The following is an 18,570-nucleotide window of genomic DNA, read 5'->3' as shown; positions in this document are numbered from 1 at the left end:
CAGAGAAGGCTTTTCACCCACGGGCAGGATTGCACTGTTGTACATCAGGAGATCCATGCTGACCTTCTCCTCTCACGGTGACAGCTGCTGGAAACAGGAGATGGGGCTCAAGTGGGCCAAGACAATAAATCCTGCTTTCCTGCTAACTGGACCCTGGTTCAACAGAATTAATGCCAGAGCCTGGCAGCTCATGCCCTGTTGTGTTAATCTGTGAAGTGAACCTTGGAGAAGGCGATTGGATTAGAGCAGGGAGGAGTGAGAGGTGAGGGCTCCCAGTGTCTCATTTTCTCTGTTAGAAAAGAGGGTGGGTCCTCAGCACAGGGTGAGGTCAAGCTGGCTTTCCTGCAGGTTTACCTTTATTGTCCATCACATCAGCCAAACCTCAGCTCTAGGAGAATCCATCTTTTCCCTCTGTGCCTTCCTTGAGGTCCCAGACAGTCAACCCTGTCAGCAGCTGGGAACCATCTGGCCCAGCCGCAGAGCATCCGTTCTGTCCATCCACCTGCTGCCATGCAGGGTGTACCACAGCCAAGGCCTGGTCCTTCCTTACTGGGGGCTCTTCCTTCCCCTGACACTGATTCCCCCAAACTTACAGGACCTTAATTACCTTTGAGGCTTCTGCCCCTTTCCCATAGTTTAACGAGACTGGCTGACACATGGAGTTACCTGGGGAGGGACAGAGAGGTGGGAGGACGGACAGGCAGCACAGTCACTCCAGCCTTGTTGTCTCTTTGACTCTCTGCTAAGGCTGGGCCTTGTGAGTAAAGATTTTTGGACTGTTTTCTTAGCATATCCCTTAGCAAGGATGTTTGCGAGGATGTGTTTGGGTGTTTGGGTCACGCAGTAAATGCAGGTGGGGATGAGGAGCAGATTGCACAAAGTGCCTGTGGACTCGTTGTTGTTCCAACAACTCTCATCAATTGTAGCGTGTAGGGAGAGGGAGACTTGTCTGTAATTCCAAACAGGGAAGGTGTGTGATTACAAATGCTGCTCTTGTGCTGGGAATCGTTCACTTGCTGCATTCCCAGACACCGGGGCGGTCTCTAACAGGCAGTGGAAATTATGAAGGTGAGTGATTCCTCCCCATCTGACAGTGTCATCTTCCACTTAGGAACCTCTTCCCCTTTCCTGCAAGGATCCCAGTTCTGCTTTTCTTTTTTGTTCCTCTAAATACTTACTATAAAGATGTGTGTGTGTATTTACTGTGTGTGAGCACAAAGATAATATCTGCATGCACAAATAAAAGTCTTCAGTGGCCGTAAGGCACGTCCTGTCACCTTCCAAGGGACAAGAGTTGTTTGAGCTCCTGTTTACCTCCAACAAAACCACGGGGGCCTGAAGCAAATCTTAAAAATGTAACTAATATTGATGGGTGATCAGATGCAAAACAGATGGGGCTGTTCTTTGGCTGGAAGAGTTGGTACAAAAAGCACACAGAGCTCAGTGCTTGCTGTGCTGGAAAACAAAGGTGAGAACAGTACGAGTGGGATTTTCCTGCTCCAGTTGCCTAAACATTAAATGTCTAGGATAAGCTAATTAGAGGGGCTTTTCTTGGCGGATGACTGATAGAGACAACCACATCCAGAGACTGAGTCAGCCCAGCTGTCTTAGAGTAGGATGAATCACCATCTTCATATGAATTGACAGTAGACTGAGCTTAGGTGACAAGTCTGGATCCTTACCTGACAGGAGACGATATGAATCCAGTCCTCAAAGTTGGTTTTCCAGCAGAGATCTCAGAGACTTTTGCAAGGGAAAATAAGAAAAACAGGCAGGGAGAAGAGGTGCAGATGGGAGCTGGCACTGATGCAGACCCTTCACCCTGGGGATCAGCCACTGACCCGTGCTGGGACAGGAGTTCCCCTCTGCAGCCCTGAGAGGTGCTGGTCACAGAGCAAAAGGAATGATAAATTGAAGTTCTGCCTCTGACCTGTGGTTTGGATACTTCAGTCAGCACCTGGGTTGCTCCAGCAAGCTGTTTCAGCACACATGAGGATGGAAATGGCAGATGTTTGATTAAATTTGTCCTATTTCCTTTTAGTGCTTCACTGCAGAGTTGTTAATGGGAGGTCCGGCAGCAAGAGCGGAGTTAATAGGGTGGGTGTCTTGCAGGGTTGATGCATTAACCTTTTCCTTTGGATTTTAGCCATGTAGTGTGGGGGGCTCTGGGTGGGGCTGGTTACAGGAGGTGAGGAGGCCGTGAGAGTGACCCTTCAGTGTTTGCACTCAGCTGTACTTTGCTCACAGCCTCCCCCACACCTTGCCCTTAGACCTGCAGCTTTTTCTGCCCCGCGTTTCCACTGCAGGAGGAAACTCTGGGGGATTGCTCTCCTTGGGAAGGTTTTGGTGCAAAGGCTAAAGAGACTCTTGTGCTTTAGGGCTGAGGCTGCTGGGAGGTTGGGCTGTCACCCATCCATCTGGGAGCAGGAGGAAGAGGTGACAAGTCCCACCATCTGGTGCAGGCTCTGTATGGCCAGCAGGATCCTGGCTTGGGGCTGGAGCCCCAGCTGGAATGACAGCCCCGGATTGATCACTGGGTTGGATGGGAAATCAGGATGTGGGCAGCTCCTGCTGGTTTAGAAGGGATGAGTGAATAATACTTTGTGCGCTTACGACAAACAGTTGCATTAAAGGGAGTGATGGATCTAAATTGTTTGAATTGTTCAAAGCAAATCCTGGAGTCACCTTACCCAAATAGCATTTCCAAGCTTTTTCTGTACTGGGATCCCACTGGCTCTGTAAATCAAGATGGGATGGGTAGCTGAGGCTCTCCTCATTAAATGTCCACAGGCACTTTCCTGAAGAATTCTTTTAACTGTGGTCTGGCCAAACTCCAGTTGGAGTAATTGCCTTTGCCTCGCAGTATAAAATAAAAGCAGGGCATTTTTCTGCAGATCTCTTTTTCTCAGTTATTTATTATCTGGATGGTGGCATCATATCTCTGCCCATTAATCCATCTCTCCAAGTTTCTATAATTCCAGCCTCCTGGAGGGGGTTCAAGCTGCCACCATTTATTATTTGAGTCAGTCTGCCAGGGAAATGTTTTCTTCTTCCCCAGAGCATCAACTCTCTTCTCTCGTTGCACCCTCACTCGAGGCTTGAATGAGCAATCGTCGGTTCCAAACCAATATTAACTCTGTTAAAAATATCCCACATATTGAAACTCTGTTTTTACACTAATGGGGTGGATTAGTTGGGTATCTTTGTGTTGCTGAGGTCTGTTTTTTCCCCAAAACGTGTTGTAATGTCATTACCCTTCAGGTGCTTTACTCTTCTCTCAACCTGTGAAATTGGTTCCTGTCTTACAAAGCTGTTTGGGGAAGAGGAGAAGGAGATGGATGGACAATGTGACTGTTTCAGCCTTGTTTTCTTAGGATACCCAGTTAAGAATTAAGCTGTTTATGGCATGTGTTAAACACCTTATTGCAGTGTATAAAGCCGTGGTTTATAGGGAGTGTACACAGATGACAGGAGCTGTTGGGCTGCAGTCAATGCACCAGGCAGATAATCTTTTCAGCAGTGCAATTCCACATTGCTTGCCCATATCTCACGGGAAAGTGAAGCTGCACCAAGAGCAGGGAAGCAAACACTGGAGGGTTCATCACGTGCAGAACGGGTGGACGCTGATTCCACACCCTGTGCCCAGCCATGGCCCAGTGTAACAGGTACTCCCACAAATACCGAGTTTTACAGTGACTTCCTAACCTCAAAAATCAACCAGACACGGGAGGGTTTGCGATGGAGCCGAACATCCTAAAGATCAAAGGCAATTTGCTTGCTTGTTTTCAAGGGGGGGGCTCCACCAGGCGCAGGGGCTGAGCAGCTGAGTGTGTCCTGCACGCAGAAAAACAACCCCGTGGCCTTCAAGCGGCCCACGCTGTGCCAGCGGTTGAGTCACATCTCACACGCCTGTCTCTGAGCTGACCTTACTCACCACACTGCTGATGCTCACCTCATGAAATCATTCTTCCCTGATAAGTTGCTGCAGATGATTGATGGCACACAGTATTATTCCTTCTCTTCCTCCGTGCCCGACTCTTGTTTATAACACCAACCTCTCCACTTTGGAAATTCATTATGCTGCCCTGGCTATTAGTGGAGATAAGAAGCAGTTTTGGAAGAGGTGCTGGCCGAAAGAGCAGATATTGGAATATTTATGAGCAGCCCTGATGGCAGGAGCTCGGCGTGGTGTTTTGCACAGTAACTTCATTTGGGCAGCTGGTAACTGCATTTGCTCCATGTTAGGGAAAGCAGCAACAGCACAACCTGCTTTCTCATATGACTTCTCACATGGACCTGCTGGATTTGCCTCTAATTACAATTCAATTTGCAGTGATAAATAGTTTAATAAGCGAAAATGGGCTTGGCTTCCGTCGATCATGGCTCTGTGTGGCTTAGGGGAGCTTTACACGATGCTGTATCTCATGGAAACACAACTTGGAGCTTCAAAATCTGGTTGCTCGACTGGCAGCTGTTGTGCTGCTGTTTTTTGACAGGCAGCAGAAAGGGAATAACAAGTTGTTTTACCTGGTACTAAGGAAAGATAAGCCGGGGGTACAGCTCCCAAATGTCTTGCTTGCATTGCTTGGGTTGTGTTGGCCTGGAGAGTCGATGGCTGGGCACTGAATTTGGGCTGGTTTTTGGGTCTGTTTGGGCTGTTTTTGTGGTTGTTGCTTGCAAAAGGGACCCAGGCTGAGCACAGCATCAGTTCTGCAGAGCAACAGGACTGACTGTGCCTGGGCTCTCGCTTGGCTTGGTGTTTTTCAAAAATAATTGGATTCTCTTACGCCTTTCATGGCTGTGGCTGGGAAGTTTCAATTGCTGGCTGCTGAAGGGAAACATTACATTTTTCTACTGGATTTCTTTGATATAAATTTCTAATTCCTGGTGGGGGGGGGTGGTGTTGGGTTTTTTTGGTTGGGTTTTTTGTGTGTGTGTGTGTCTTTTTTTGGAATCTAATAGCTTTACATTGCTGCATTCGCAGAGACTCCTCCTATGGAGGCTGAATGCAACTAGTTGGTGGCAGGAACTTTTCCTTCCGGTGGATGAGCCTTCCCCGAGGACAGGCGAGTGGTTTGGCTTCCTCTCAGCCTCCTAAAGCTGGAAAGAAATCAGATAAATTGCAGGGAGGTCTTGGGTGACTGTCAGTTTGAAGCCATTCCCCCTTGTCCTGTCACTACCTGCAGAGATGTTCCCCTCCCCTGCATGTGCACAAACCATCTCAGCACAGTGCTGGGTTCTGGGTGCACTCTAGAAATACACCCCTCCAGCCTATACTGAGAAAGCCATGCTCTTGCCTGGCTCATAAATACCATAATTTTAAACCCTGACACCCTTCCTGTTTCAAAGCTGCACTTGCCATCCAGGTAAAATCCCCCGGGAAAAGGGAACGTGCTGAAAAAAACCCCAAGTGACTGGAGCCAGATGCTGGGTGTTTTCTCCAAAGCTAGAGATTTGTGATTTGCTGCTGACAGCATGAACTGGTGTTAAGTTATTAAATTGCAGATGAGCTCATCACTTGGCCTCGAACAAGTTTCAGCCTTGAGTGGCTCTAAAATATTGCATGCGGTGGAAAAGAGACAATGCTGGTATGGCAGAGAGATTTAGGGAGCAGCTGAGAAAGACATCTGTGCATAAAAAAATGCGTACCAGGAGGGAGGAGGGAATACTTCATGTGAAAAATGTAAGTTCTCCCAGGAGAGAGGAGGAGAAATTCTCTGATTTATTAGCTCTACATTTTAATTTTAGCATGAGAGAAAATTGTCAAGAGTTTTGAGATGCTTAAAGAGAAGTGGCAGGATGCTAAACCTGGTTTGATCCTGAAAGGTCCCAGTGAGCTGAGTGTTTAGGATTACCTCTACCAAGTGCCCAGACTGGCTCCTTTGGTAATGTGTGGTGTTTGCCAGCAATGCCATATGGCCATGGACCAAATCCAGCTCTTAGCTGATGTTTGCTAAATCCTAATGTTGAGCTCTACCAGACTGGGAAGGTGACATTTCCTACATTATCTGCACAACTTCTATTTTCCCTGTTATTCCTCTTGCAGAGGAACCCAAGCTCCAGTTCTGTGCAGTCACCTGCAGATCCTCATGGTGCTGAAATACAGGAGGGTGAAGATGACCTTCAACAAATGAGTTGGTAGTTTTTCCACCCTAATCAAACCCAACCACTCTGGAACAGCCTTGGTGGGCTGGCCTGGCTGCCACAGTGAGCACAGTGCGTGCCCTCAGCTGAGCTCTGCATTTCCACACTGAGATTAGTTCGGTTTTTTTAAAGTGCCAACTTGGCAGAAGCTGTGAGATAGACCATAAATCAGTTTGGCCACTTTAGTTTTCCAGCTGGGCATGTTTGCTCTCAGTGGGCAGGTTGGCTGGTTGGGTTTTGTGGCCGGTTGGATTTGTTGTTTTGAGGCTGGTTGGATTTGTTGTTTTGAGGCTTTTTCGGTGCTCCCAGCAAGGGAGAGCAGCCTCATTTGTGTGATTTTTAACTGCCTCGGCTCTTTTTTACTAAATGACATGTTTGCAGTCAAAGAGTTGGCAAAGCTGGTGTTAACTCAGTCAGTGCTGCGGGGGTGATCCTAAAAATACCAAGGAAACCAGCGTGATAAAGACTTGCCACCTCGTTTGTGGCCGTGAGCTGTAATTGCAGGTAATGTGAGATCCCTCTGGCTGCTGGAGCCGAGGTCTGAAGGCACAACTGGTTTTTTTAAGTGAAGATGGTTGTTTTCAGCCTGACTGAAGTCACAGAGCATCAACACCTAAAACCAGTGTGGTTTGGTTTGTTGAGGCTGGAGCATCTCTGAGCTCAGGACAGACTCCAGTTTATTGCAGGGGGCCACGGAGTTATTGGCTTATATTTGCCAAGAAGAAACTCTTTGTGCCAGATGCCACCAGCTCCATGGGAAGTAAAAGAGTACACTATATATATATTTGTATATTATATATATTTGAAGTAAAAGGAGTACACTGTATATAACCCTTCCCCTCCTCATCCCTGTGCACCAACATATTTCATATAATGATGAGTTCTCCGCCAAAATTCCTCAAATTATTATGTCTAAGAATTGTAAATCATAAAAAATAGTCTTGGAAGGCACCTCAGGAGGTCTGATCCATCCCTAGGGCAGAATCAGCTCGATCTGAACTGCTCCTGACACAACCTTGTCCAGTTTCCAATGGCAGAGCTTCCACGCCTTCCCTGGTCATTCTAGTCCAGCACTTTGTTCTTCCCCCACTCCAGTTTATCCTCCTGTTTCCATTGCTGCAATTTTATGCTCATTCTTTCCTCCCTGTGCACAGCAGACCCAGAGCACATCTATGCTGTGTTTATTCTCCAGCTGCAGTTTCATGTTGATCGAGCTGTTACGTTCTCTGGAGTCTTCTTTGGGTTGACTTTGTTGCAAGTGTACTATTAGCTCAGTGACTTTATGTTCTTTTTTATTTTGTTATTTATTTATGGCTTGTATGGATTTCTTATTGGCATGAGGGTGTTCTTCCTGTACCCCTAATGTCTCTTTGCAGGGCAGATAAAGGACAGGAGTGCAGCTTTCCCCAGGGTGACATGCTCACATGTCCCTTCCTCGTGGTGGGTGGTGGTGGGAATCTCTTTCTTCTTGGCTTCTCCATGGGCACCACCAGTGTGGGATAATTTTAAGACCCACGCTAAGCATTTGTAGCACATCTAATATTGCTGCTTTGCCCTGTTTCCTGCAGGATTTAGGAATGGAGTCGACCTCTCTGGATGATGTCCTCTATCGATACGCCAGCTTTCGAAACCTGGTGGATCCAATCACTCATGACTTGATCATCAGCCTTGCTAGATACATCCACTGCCCCAAACCGGTAGGTACCATGGTCTCATCACACTTCCATGACTCTGCTGGCTTGGGAGACTGCTGGGAGCGTGGAGCTTCTCCCTGAGTGCCAGGGAAAAAGCCTCCTGGTTACTGCAGTGCTTGTGTGTCTTTGGACCAGGAGGATTTGCTTGGAGATCGTGGTTTGATTGCACAGCGTTGGGCTTTCCAGCTGACCAAGTGACATTCACCTAGTGTTGGGTTAGCATTTGGTTTGCAAATTATTTCTGCTTTCTGCCACTGTGTGTTTTAAAGACTGTGCCCCATCAGGAATGCTTTGTGCCTCGTGAGGATAACAGACCATTCCTTGCCCCGTGTGATATTTATCACAACCCAAATGACAAGAGAGTCCTTGGCCGTGCCTTCAAGGCCAGGTTTCCAAAAAAGCACAGCCTCCATGGGCTGCTGTTTGGGCTCTGCCATGAGCAGGCTGTAAGTGCAGCCCTGGGCAGATGTGGACTTCTAAAACCATCAGCCCCGTTTGCCCCCTGGCAGCTCTAGCAGCAAAAGGGCTTTGGAAAATCCTGGATTGGCTCCCTCCATTCCAAGGTAAATGGGACTTTGCATGGTGACCACTGGCTGCTTGGATATTTAAGGTTTCTTTCTCCAGGTTTTTTTTAAGTAATCAATACTGTCAGTGCAATAAGCACATTTGTTGCGCTCTCTCTCCTTGGATTTTGTTGGAGAGGGGGTTGTTTTTCCCTTCTGAGTCAGCAAACTTGGAGCTGGCTCATCTCTTCTTATCTCAAGGTTTTTACCCATCTCATGCCTCCTTCTGACTTGCCTGTGGCATTTTCAAGCTCTTCTTGGGAAGGGACCATCCACAGGTGTGATGGAACAGGGGTCTGAGCTGGGACCTGCAGGCATCGGTCTCCTGTATTTGCTGCTAATAATGGGTCTTTAACTTCCTGTGAGAGTGTATGAAGGGATGGAGTCATTCACTGCTGTTTCTTGTGGGTGTTTTACTTAATAATAACCTCCACCAGTATTTAAAAATGAGGGAAATTGCTTTTTTGAGACATTTAAAAATTTTTTTAATATGGTGAGGAAAAGCCATGGTGATGCTTGGGTGTGTCTGCCTGGGCTACAGTGTGGAACTGGCTCTGAAAGTGCTTCATGAAACTCTCTGTTTCATGTTGGGAAGGGTGGAGTGGGTGCAGCAGCACACAGGGGACATCAGGGACCCAAATCTCCATCTCTGATTGTCCCATATCCTACAGCGTGAGTTCAAAGTACAGACACATCCCTGTGCTGCGTAGCTAAACCTGTGCAAGGATGCTCATAGATCCCTTTCCCTTTTCTTGTGGAGAATAAGATCCTTTCCTTTCTCCTCCCCCGTGGGGCAATGAGGTGGGAAACTGGAGAAACCTATTTTGCCGGGCGTGTTTCCAGGCAGAGAGGCCCCGTTCCCCCGCTGAGGTTACCCTTTTCCAAAGCATCGTGACTAAGCTGGTTTCTCCTCCACGTCTTGCCCTGGGAGACTGACAGTGAGCCGTGGCCAAGTGTGTGCTCTGCACTCCTCACAAAAACAACCCCAGGCCACTCATGCAGTGCTGAGCTGCTCCACCACCAAGTGCCTGCTTTTGCATGTCTCCCTGCACGTTTCTTTTGGCACTCGGTGCTGTGGAGAAGCTGGTGCCAGTGTAAGCATGGAGATGCAAACTCCTCATCCTGAATCAGGTGGGCGTCCAGCAATCTGTGGTTTCCTCTACTCAGCCCCGGTGAGGCACATCTGGAGTGCTGTGTCCAGTTCTGGGATCCCCAGGACAAGAGAGATGTGGAGCTTCTGGAGCGGGTCCAGGGGAGAGTGACAAAGATGATGAAGGGACTGGAGCATCTCTCTTAGGAGGAAAGGCTGGGAGAGCTGGGCCTGTTCAGCCTCGAGAAGAGACACTGAGAGGAGACTTCATCAATGTCTGTCAGTATGTGTAGGGAGGTGTCAGAGGATGGACCAGGCTCTGCTTGCAGGTGCCCAGCAATAGGACAAGGGGGAATGGACAGAAACGGATGCACAGGAAGTTCTGCCTGAATAGGAGGAAGAACTTTATTGTGCAGTGACCATGCACTGCAACAGATTGCCCAGAGAGGGTGTGGAGTCTCCCTCACTGGGGATATTCCAGAACTGTCTGGACACAGTCCTGTGCCAGGTGCTCTGGAGGTGGGACCAGATGAGCCACTGTGGTCCCTTGCAGCCTGAACCATTCTGTGATTCTGTGGTGGTAAAACATTCAATGAAAACCCAAATAAATCCAGCCCATGCAGCACTGAACACCCTCCTCCTCTCCCCCTCCCTTGTGCAGAATCACAGAATATGCTGAGTTGGAAGTGACCTACAAGGATCATCAAATCCAAAACACCCCAACCCTTAGCCCTGCACAGGACCATGTCCAAGAGTCACACCATGTGCCTGAGAGTATCATTCAAATGTTTCTTGAGCTCTGTCAGGTTTGGAGGTCAGGCTTTGCAGCACACCACACACTTGCTTTGGTGCTGGAGCAAGGAACAGCTTCTCTGGGCCAACAGTCCCTTACGAGGCTGTGGTGGCAAATGCTGGCAGGTGGCAAGTGCTCACATGAGAATGGTGACAGCTGTATTAATGCAGCAAAGAACATACTGTCTTCTGTGGTGCAGCAAGGAGCTCCACCGAGGAGCCCCAGGGGCTCACAGACATTTGCTGAGTCCTGGGGCATCCCCAGGAGATGGATGGGTGTTGCCTTGGAGAGGAAAGCAGGGGTTGTGCAGGGGACAGACAGCAAGTGCAGCAACAGCAGGACTGTGCTGCAGCTCCTGGTCCGTGACTTCGCCTTGCTCAGGTTTGGGTGCCACTAGCTGTGCTTTAACTTTACCTTCTTTTTTTCGGCAGCTCGGGATACTGGGTGAAAAGTCATTTCATCCCAATGTTTCCTGGTGGTTTTCTGAGATGCTGATTTTCTTTAAGTCCCCAGAAAACCTGCATGCCTTAGTCACTTGGGTTATTTTCCATATCCTAGTCCTCTTTCCCTCCCTGCAGTTTCTTTGACAGAGACTTGGCAGCGATGTACGAGAGCAGGAGAGAGCTCAGGGCCAGGAGTGTTGCAGAAGTTTGGGCTTTTGCTCTGCCTGCCAGAGGAATGTCTCTGCATCCTGTGGCACAAATATAAATATGTAGGTTGAGGCAGCTGTGACCTTGCCCACATCCATATGGAGGTGGGAGAGATGGGGCTGATCTGGACCCTGGTCCCTATTAACCTGCTTTATTAAATATCTCTCTGCTCAGGGCTTTGGGGTCTTGCTTTCCTCCTCCCTCCTGGAAAGAGCATTGAGCACTTCCCTGACTTTCTGTACATTGCTTTTTTACTCAGCCTCTATTTATACCACCCTTAGCTTAAAGGTGACCCCTTGGTCTCTCCTCTGAGCTAAAATAAAAGTTGAATAGTTTTTCCAAGCTCTGGGTAAACATGTCCTTGTCTGTATGGCCAGAAAAAAGTTGGCCTGGGCTCTCCAACGTGGCTGTGGCTCAGCACAGTTCAGTGGATGCTTATTCCAGCCAGTAAATTCAAACCTGCAGCAAGGCAGAAAATTTAACTTGTGCTGGAGGAGCCTGGATTGCTGTGAATGAGCCCTGAGTATGGAAATCATTTGGGTGCGATTTTGTATGGACGTCACAGGCTGGATTGTGTCTCCCAGACCCTGCTTGAGATCCCAGCCTTGCCCAAGGCGCTTGAAAGCTCTTTTCCAGATCATTTGGAAGTCAGGGTTTGGATTTGGTCCCATCCCTACTTACTGATGTGTAATGCAGTTCAACCAAGCCCAGGTGCCTTGAGTACCCCCCTTCCTGGAGGGGCTGGGATGTGCCTGCAGCACGGCCACACAACATCTCCAGAGACACTGATGGAGCCATGTGGGAGCAACTGCCCAGGGTTACTCTCTGACAGGGGAGCTTTTGGATGGAATAAATGCTGCTGTTGCATTTCAACGTGGTGTTGAGTGGTGGCCATAGATGCTGCTCTTGGTATTTGGTCACCTCATTCAGCTGTTGTCAACCTTTGGGGTTCCTCACACCTCAGAAGAGGCAGTTTTGCTCTTCTGGAAACTCTCACACTCTGCAGCGAGTTTTTTGGTTCAATGGGGTGTTTGCATTAGGTCAAAGACATTTGAACAAGTGTTTTCTTCCCCACGGCCATGACCTTGGGGCAGTCTTTTATCTTTCTGCCTCTCTCCAATGCCAGCCCCATGGAAAGGTGCCAGGCGTGTTCCTTGGAGAGCAGCTCAGCTCTCTCTGCAAACGCTGCTTTCCAAAACCTGGGGGTGCAGCCCCCAGGGCAATGTCTGTCTGTCCCCATGGTCAGGGAAAGGGGACGAAATGCTTCATCAAAGCCACGTGGTGTGGGACAGAGTGGCCACAATGCCTTGTATCTTTGCTGTGGCCGCTCCGGTTTCCAGCGGGAAGGAGCTGAAAACACAAACGCGTCAGGAGCAAAGGGCCCCCGTAAAAAATTCACAGGTCTTCTTGCCAGCGGGAATATCTGGCTGTAAACTGTTGGAAAATTAAACCGGTTTCTTTTTCCACACACCCAAGCCACATGTATGGATGACTGATGGCCGGGATGGGGAGGGAGTCAGGCTTTCCTCCAGTCTGAGGACTTGCTGAATTTGGGACAAGTGCTGAGTGGAGCTGGGTGGGGAGGAGAAAGTGAAGCCTTGGGCTTCACAAGCCTTTTTGGCCTTGTGACCTTGGGCTGTTTGATTGCACCAGCTCTTGCTGGCCCGGGGATGTACTGTGGAAGCTCCTCCAAACCCTGAAGGCTGCCCAGAGTAAAAACACAGTGAGATTTTGGCTTTGCTGACCCCCATCTTTCTGCTTTCTCTGAAGGAAGGATTTTCTGCAGGTCAGTGGCCAGGGAAGGGCTGGCAGAGCAGTTTAGCAAAGCCCCACCAAAGTCCAGCTTTGCCTGTCCGTTCTTCTGTTGGTACCTGCACCTCTTAGGCAGCAGCTCCTCCAAGGCAACAGTTGAAAGACATGATCCCGTTCACACACAGGGTGTTAGATGTGGGCAAACACCTCAGAGTGGGAGCTGTGTACAGCAGGGAACATGGTCCACAGCTTCCCCACCTAAATTCATAGTGTTTCAAGATATATGGTGACAGCAATGGGTTAGGGGAGGGTATTTAAACCTCTTCTAAGCAGTTGGTGTAGCTGGAGAAGTGACTGGAAGCAAAATGGATTTTGCCTGTGTAGCTCTGGACGGATTGAAGATCTATATTCCTGTTCACTTCTGTGTCATTTGAGCAATTTATGCTTAGCCACATCCCTGACTCGGGTGCCTTTTCCTGCATGAGCTCTAAATTGATCAGGTTTGCAAAATGGGTTTGATTACCTGAATTGTCACCCATGAAAAGAGGAAAATATGGAAAGAGAAAGTGGTTATTGTGATCTGGATGAAATAATCTATTTCTATCCCTTCTTCAGCCCTGTGGTGTAAAGACTTAACTTACAAATGATGTTGGGGTTTTTATGCCCTGAATTTTTAAAATGTATTATTTCTGATGGAGCTGCACTGAAGCTAAAATGAGCATTTTTCCTCTTATTTATTCTGTGTGCTGTAACATGTGGCTAGAACTGTATTAATAAACAGTTTATACAGGGTGAATGTAATCAGGGCACCATGACCACCAGCTCGGTGCCTTTATCCCCAAACCAAGCACATAATCCAGCTCCTCTGTCATGTGTGTTGTTATTTGATCTTGAATTCAAATTATCATTCCAAGCTTCTGACATCAAACTTCTTTTTACAGCAGTATGAGCTGAAATTGTAGGAATGGAGCGATGACTTGTTGAGGGACACTGGTACAGGGTGTCAGGAGAGCTTGTCATCCTCAGAGAGTTTCTTACCTTTCCCTTTTGCTGTGAGATGTGCAAGGAAAATCTCACACATCTTGCAAAGCTCTCAGATTCCAGATGCAAAGTGCTATGAGAGCACTAAGTATTACTTATTCTTTGCTTTAGGAAACATCATAGAAGGAGGCTGATTTATGAAGAAAATCCCTCTAAACCCCCAAATATCTGATATAAAAGCAAAGGGGATGATGGGGATTCAGCTAAATCTATTCTGTATTCTGTATGAATGGCTCTTTCTGGGGTTTTTTTGGCTAGTCTTGCTCTAAGTGTGAAGATCACTCTTTATGGATATTTAAGACATCTGCAATACATTAAAATGTCCTGAAGTATGAAAGAGGCTGCAAAGCTCAGACCCCACTAATGACAGCTCTGGTTCTTTGCTAACTTAATGTGCCATGCTCTCTGCCCATCTTGCTTTTGAAAAAGAGAGAGGTTCCCTAAAGCCCTTGTGTGTGAGCCAAAGCTGAGCAGAGTGCCTCGGTTGGAAACAGGGGAAAATTGCACTTTGCAGGTTTTTAAAGTATTAAGGCTAAAAGGGAATAATGGTGAGGTCTGGATGGGCTGTGATGGTGCCACTGCTGGCAACTTAATGGATTGTGGATGGAGAAGGGATAAGCCCCGCCTCGGCCTCCTTATCCAAACCCTGTGGGGTGCAAGGAAGCCCCTGCTGTCCTTATCCCTCCCAGCCTGATAAATGTGCTCCCCAGCACTCAGTTTGCACGTGGGGATGTTGAGCAGTTAATCACAGTCTGATCTGATCATAAAACCATTTATGTTGGAAAAGACCCTTTAGATCATCAAGTCCAGCCATTAACCACTCCAAGCGTGGCCAAGGTGACTTTTATCATTAACCACTCCAGTGTGGCCAGGGTGACTTTTATCAAACTTCTGTCTTTTTATCTCTTTTTGGGTTGCTTAAACCCAAAATCCCAGTGCCAGCTGGCAGAATTGCCAGGCCCTTTTGCTCAGTTCCCACAATAATAGGACGACCTTTCCTAACCACGGTGTAACCATCTGCAAACCCTCCGAAATGCCGCAGGGTGGGTTTTGTCAGCTCGGAGGTGGATTTTGCAGTGCCTCCAAAATGTCAGGTGCCACATCATGCAGCAAGTGATGTGTGGAGAGCTGCGTGCTCAGCTTCCCTTTTTCTGCCAAGCAGTTGGGAGCGTCTTGGTGACACCAGTTGCCAGTGACGAGCATCATCGCGCGGGTCGGAGCTGGAGCAGGAGATTAAAACTAGAGCCAGTAGCAAGAAAAGATATTTCATGGTTATCTTGGGCTTACCATGGGGGTAAAGAAGAGTCTGTGGGTGAGGCTGTAGTTGCCCAGTTTAGCTTTGGATCTTTCCTAAGGACCCTTTTGCCCACAGCCTCTCCAAGCGTCCCCAAGGGAAAGGGCGGATGAAGAAGCAGGTACCTCATTAAACAGTAACAACATGTTTTATTGATGTTTTCTGATGGCAATTGACGTTTGAGTTCAGCTCATTTAGCTTTTAATCAGAACATAATTTACCACAAAGGAAGGAAGCATATTGATTCCCTGCCTCCTGGCAGGAGTGTTATTTATTTACCTGGAGTGCTGAGGAGTGCGTGGTGGGGACCTGTCCTGTGGGATGGCTGGAGGGCAGAGCTGGCACTTAGATGGGTATTTTAGTATCTGTTCCTAGCCTAACTCACAGGTGTGTCAATACTAAGCGAGCAAATGGTCTGCTGGCAATGTGGATTTGCAGAAATGAGTTTGAGGGGTTTAATGAGCGGTTTCCTCTCTGTTGATAGACCACTGCTGATGGCTGAGGAATTGATGTGGTGTGTGGCCACATCTGGTTAAGGCAGAAAAGGCCTACTCACCATTTGCCAAGGTGGGTGAAAGAAGCTCTAGTAGCTATTAGGACCCAGTCTCAGCTGTTTTGGGGCTGCAGTCAGCTGTTACACCCATTTTTCAACCCTGACCACTGGAGGCTGTCAGTGCTGGGGCAGGTTTTGATTAGCCCTGCTGCACCACAGTGAGTGTGCTGCTCTCCTGCAGCATCTGGGGGAACAGATGGGGATGGTGACGTGCCCAGGGTCTCTGCCCCAAATCCTGCCTTTGCCCCGTGCTGTGGGCTTGAAGAAAAATCCATTGTTTTGCATGTACCCCAAATTTCAGATTCTGTGCACCGTGGCCAGGCTTTGCACCAGAGGTGCTGAGTACCCGTGGTGCTGCAGGGTGAGCTGAAAGCACTGAGGATAAGCCACTGTTACTGCCAAACAGCTCTCTGTGCCCTTTCCTTCTGGTTCCTCAAGCCCTGTATAAGAAAGGGAAAGAGCCCTACCAGCATTTCACAGTAGGGAAAAGTGATGCCTGGATTTGGGAAAAGTTGTGCACAACGCTGAACTCACCAGGCTGAACCAAAACACCTCTGGCTCTTGGAAGCTCTCTCATTTCTAGCACAAACAATGGAATTTGAAGAGTTACTGGCATTTAGCCTATCTGCAGCATCACAGCTGTCTTGACATATGCTTCAGGCTATTTCTTGGAGCAAGGAGAAGTTTGTCCCTTTGCTGCTGATCTCCAAGCTCTTGCCTTGGCAGCTCCCAGCACAGAGTCACCTTGCAGGGGCAGCTGTGCATCCCCTCAGTTTGGCTCAGAGATGCTTTCACCCAGCCAAATAGAGGAGCTGTCTCAGTGAGCAGCATTGCAGGTTTAGGGTGGGGCACAGACCCTTCTGTCTGGTTCACCCCATGAGTAAAAGTGCCCTCCTTTCCCTGGGAATCACCATGTGATTGATCCTTCCAGTGGGGATGCACCTGCCCAGTCTCTAGTAAGAAAAAAAGTAATAAAGAGAAGCAAAGAGATGAGTTCTTGTAGATAGGGAAGGTGCCAGGAGGATTTTCAGTGATTGCTCATCCTAGATGGCAGGGACTGTGATTTCTGGTCGAAGTCCAGCAAGTGATTATCTCACAGTTTGGGGTATTTGAGGATTTGGGTAAGAGCTATATCCCACCCTTTCCATCTTCAAAGAGTTTTGCAATCATAGGGTAATTTGCTAATCCTCCCAGTTTCTCTGTCACTTTCCTTGCCATCCATCCTTCCAGGAAATCCCCAGTACAGCTCTTGTGTCTGCATCCATAGTTTCACATCTGCTTGGAGCACGTGATGAAGTGACCCCACTCCTTCCCTGAGCTGTTGCTGGGAGAGCTTGGATGCTGTCAACTGCTGCTTTCTTACTGTGATCTTATCTTTTTCCTTTAAAAAAAATAGGAAAATTCCCAGTTCTCTTGTGCCTACGAGGGCCCCACAGTGGTTAATGAGCTGGAGACGAGCATTGCTCTGAGGGTTATGCCCTTGCCCCGGGATTCACATTTGCAGGGAACAACAGGGACTGATGTGAGGGGGTCGCTGCTGCCCCTCCCCAGGCTCTCATGGACATCATGAGACTCCCAGGGCTGTGGTGAGGGGCTGAGAGCCTCCAGGGAACGACATAAATATTTGCAGCAGTATCCCAGGGATGGGATACTGAGCTCCTCCAGCAGCAATAACAGGCTGGACTGGGGTTTGCTTCCCGTGGGATCTGGCGCGGTGCAGCTGAGACACAGGCTCTGCAGGAGACTTGTTGGGCTGGGAAAGTCTCTGCGGGGTGTCCTACATCTGGGACATAAATAACCAAAGAATCCACGTCTGGTTTAACCCTGGGGGGAGGTGGGTGCAGAGGACAGTGAGAGGTTCCTGCATTTAGCAGCAAAGGCAGGTGCTGGGCTGTGACCTGTGGTTCCAAATGGGATGTTCCCTGAGAAATACCAGCTCCTGCAGAGAGTGGCCAAGGCAGGGTCTGGCTGAAGAGCCAGGTTTGCTCAGGGCAGGATGGTGGGAGGCATCACAGACACCATGCTAAGCTCTGTACCCCCATCACTCCATCCCTGAGCAGAGGCTGAGAAGTAGAGGAGCCCCTCAGGAGGCAGAGCACTTTCTGCAGCCTGAGGCTGGACAGGTAAGTAGAGACATCAGCTCTGTAGGCAAGGGATGATGCTGTTTGCCAAAATACAATAGAGCTTCACCTGCAAACTGCTCTTGGCCAGCCACAGAGAGTGGTGGGGAGCTCTGAACCCCCTGGGGAGGAGCTGCCCATGGGTTCTGCATCCCCCAAGGCTCTGAAATCAATCCTCCCTGTCTGTGTGTGGAGGAGGAGGGTGAGTGCCATCACCCACTGACCACACTGACTTCAGCAGGCGTTGGAGGTTGACACCTCTGACGGCCCTTCCCATTCTCAGCCCAGTCAGCAGCACCTTGGATGTTTTTCTCTTTGCTGTTCTGCACCAGCTGTAATGATTATCTTGCCAGTCGGTTGTTTGCTGAGATATTCCAGGGCAATGAATGGCTCTTCTGGATTTTTAGCTGCTCTCTTTGTTTTATGGCAGCTCCCTGTGTCTGTCAGGAGGTACAGATGCATCTGTCATTAAAAGGATGGTCCAGTGACCTTTCCAGGAATGGACACTGGCACCTAAATGGCCTCCCCATGCGTGACTTTGTTTATGGCACTCAAGTGGGCCCAATTTATTTGGCTGAGGACCTTACTGTGTATGTCAGGAACACGTGTTGGAGTGATGCTGCTCAAAGGCCTCCTCCACAGGCACAGCTTTGCTGTGCACATCTTGGACAGATATTGGGCATCGCAGCACGGGGCAGTGCAGCTGGTGGGTGCAGATCCCTGTCATTCCCCACGCTGTTCTGACTGCTGCTCATTCCTCCTCTGCTGTGGAAGCTAAGCTGGGTACCCTCCAGTAGCTCTCACAGAAGATTTTTATATTCTTTTTTGCAATTTCCCTTTATCTTACATGTCCCCCCCAGGGCCATCTATCACCTC

The 18,570-nt window shown here is 48.7% G+C and overlaps 1 protein-coding gene across 2 annotated transcripts in view; it reads left to right on the top strand.

Moving 5' to 3' along the window:
* The window catches only part of LRRC75A (leucine rich repeat containing 75A), a 70,629-nt gene that overhangs the window by 17,861 nt on the left and 34,198 nt on the right, over positions 1–18,570 (top strand). For both annotated transcript variants that reach the window (XM_027691102.1, XM_027691100.1), the window contains exon 2: positions 7,713–7,841. In XM_027691102.1, the coding sequence (XP_027546903.1) occupies positions 7,713–7,841 (129 nt within the window). The remainder of the gene's footprint in view (positions 1–7,712; positions 7,842–18,570) is intronic.

Source organism: Neopelma chrysocephalum, unplaced genomic scaffold (assembly GCF_003984885.1).
Source record: "Neopelma chrysocephalum unplaced genomic scaffold, ASM398488v2 Primary Assembly neopelma1_82, whole genome shotgun sequence".
Classification (NCBI taxonomy): domain Eukaryota; kingdom Metazoa; phylum Chordata; class Aves; order Passeriformes; family Pipridae; genus Neopelma; species Neopelma chrysocephalum.
The sequence above is the reverse complement of the archived record's forward strand: the minus strand, read 5'-3'. Positions and strand labels throughout refer to the sequence as shown.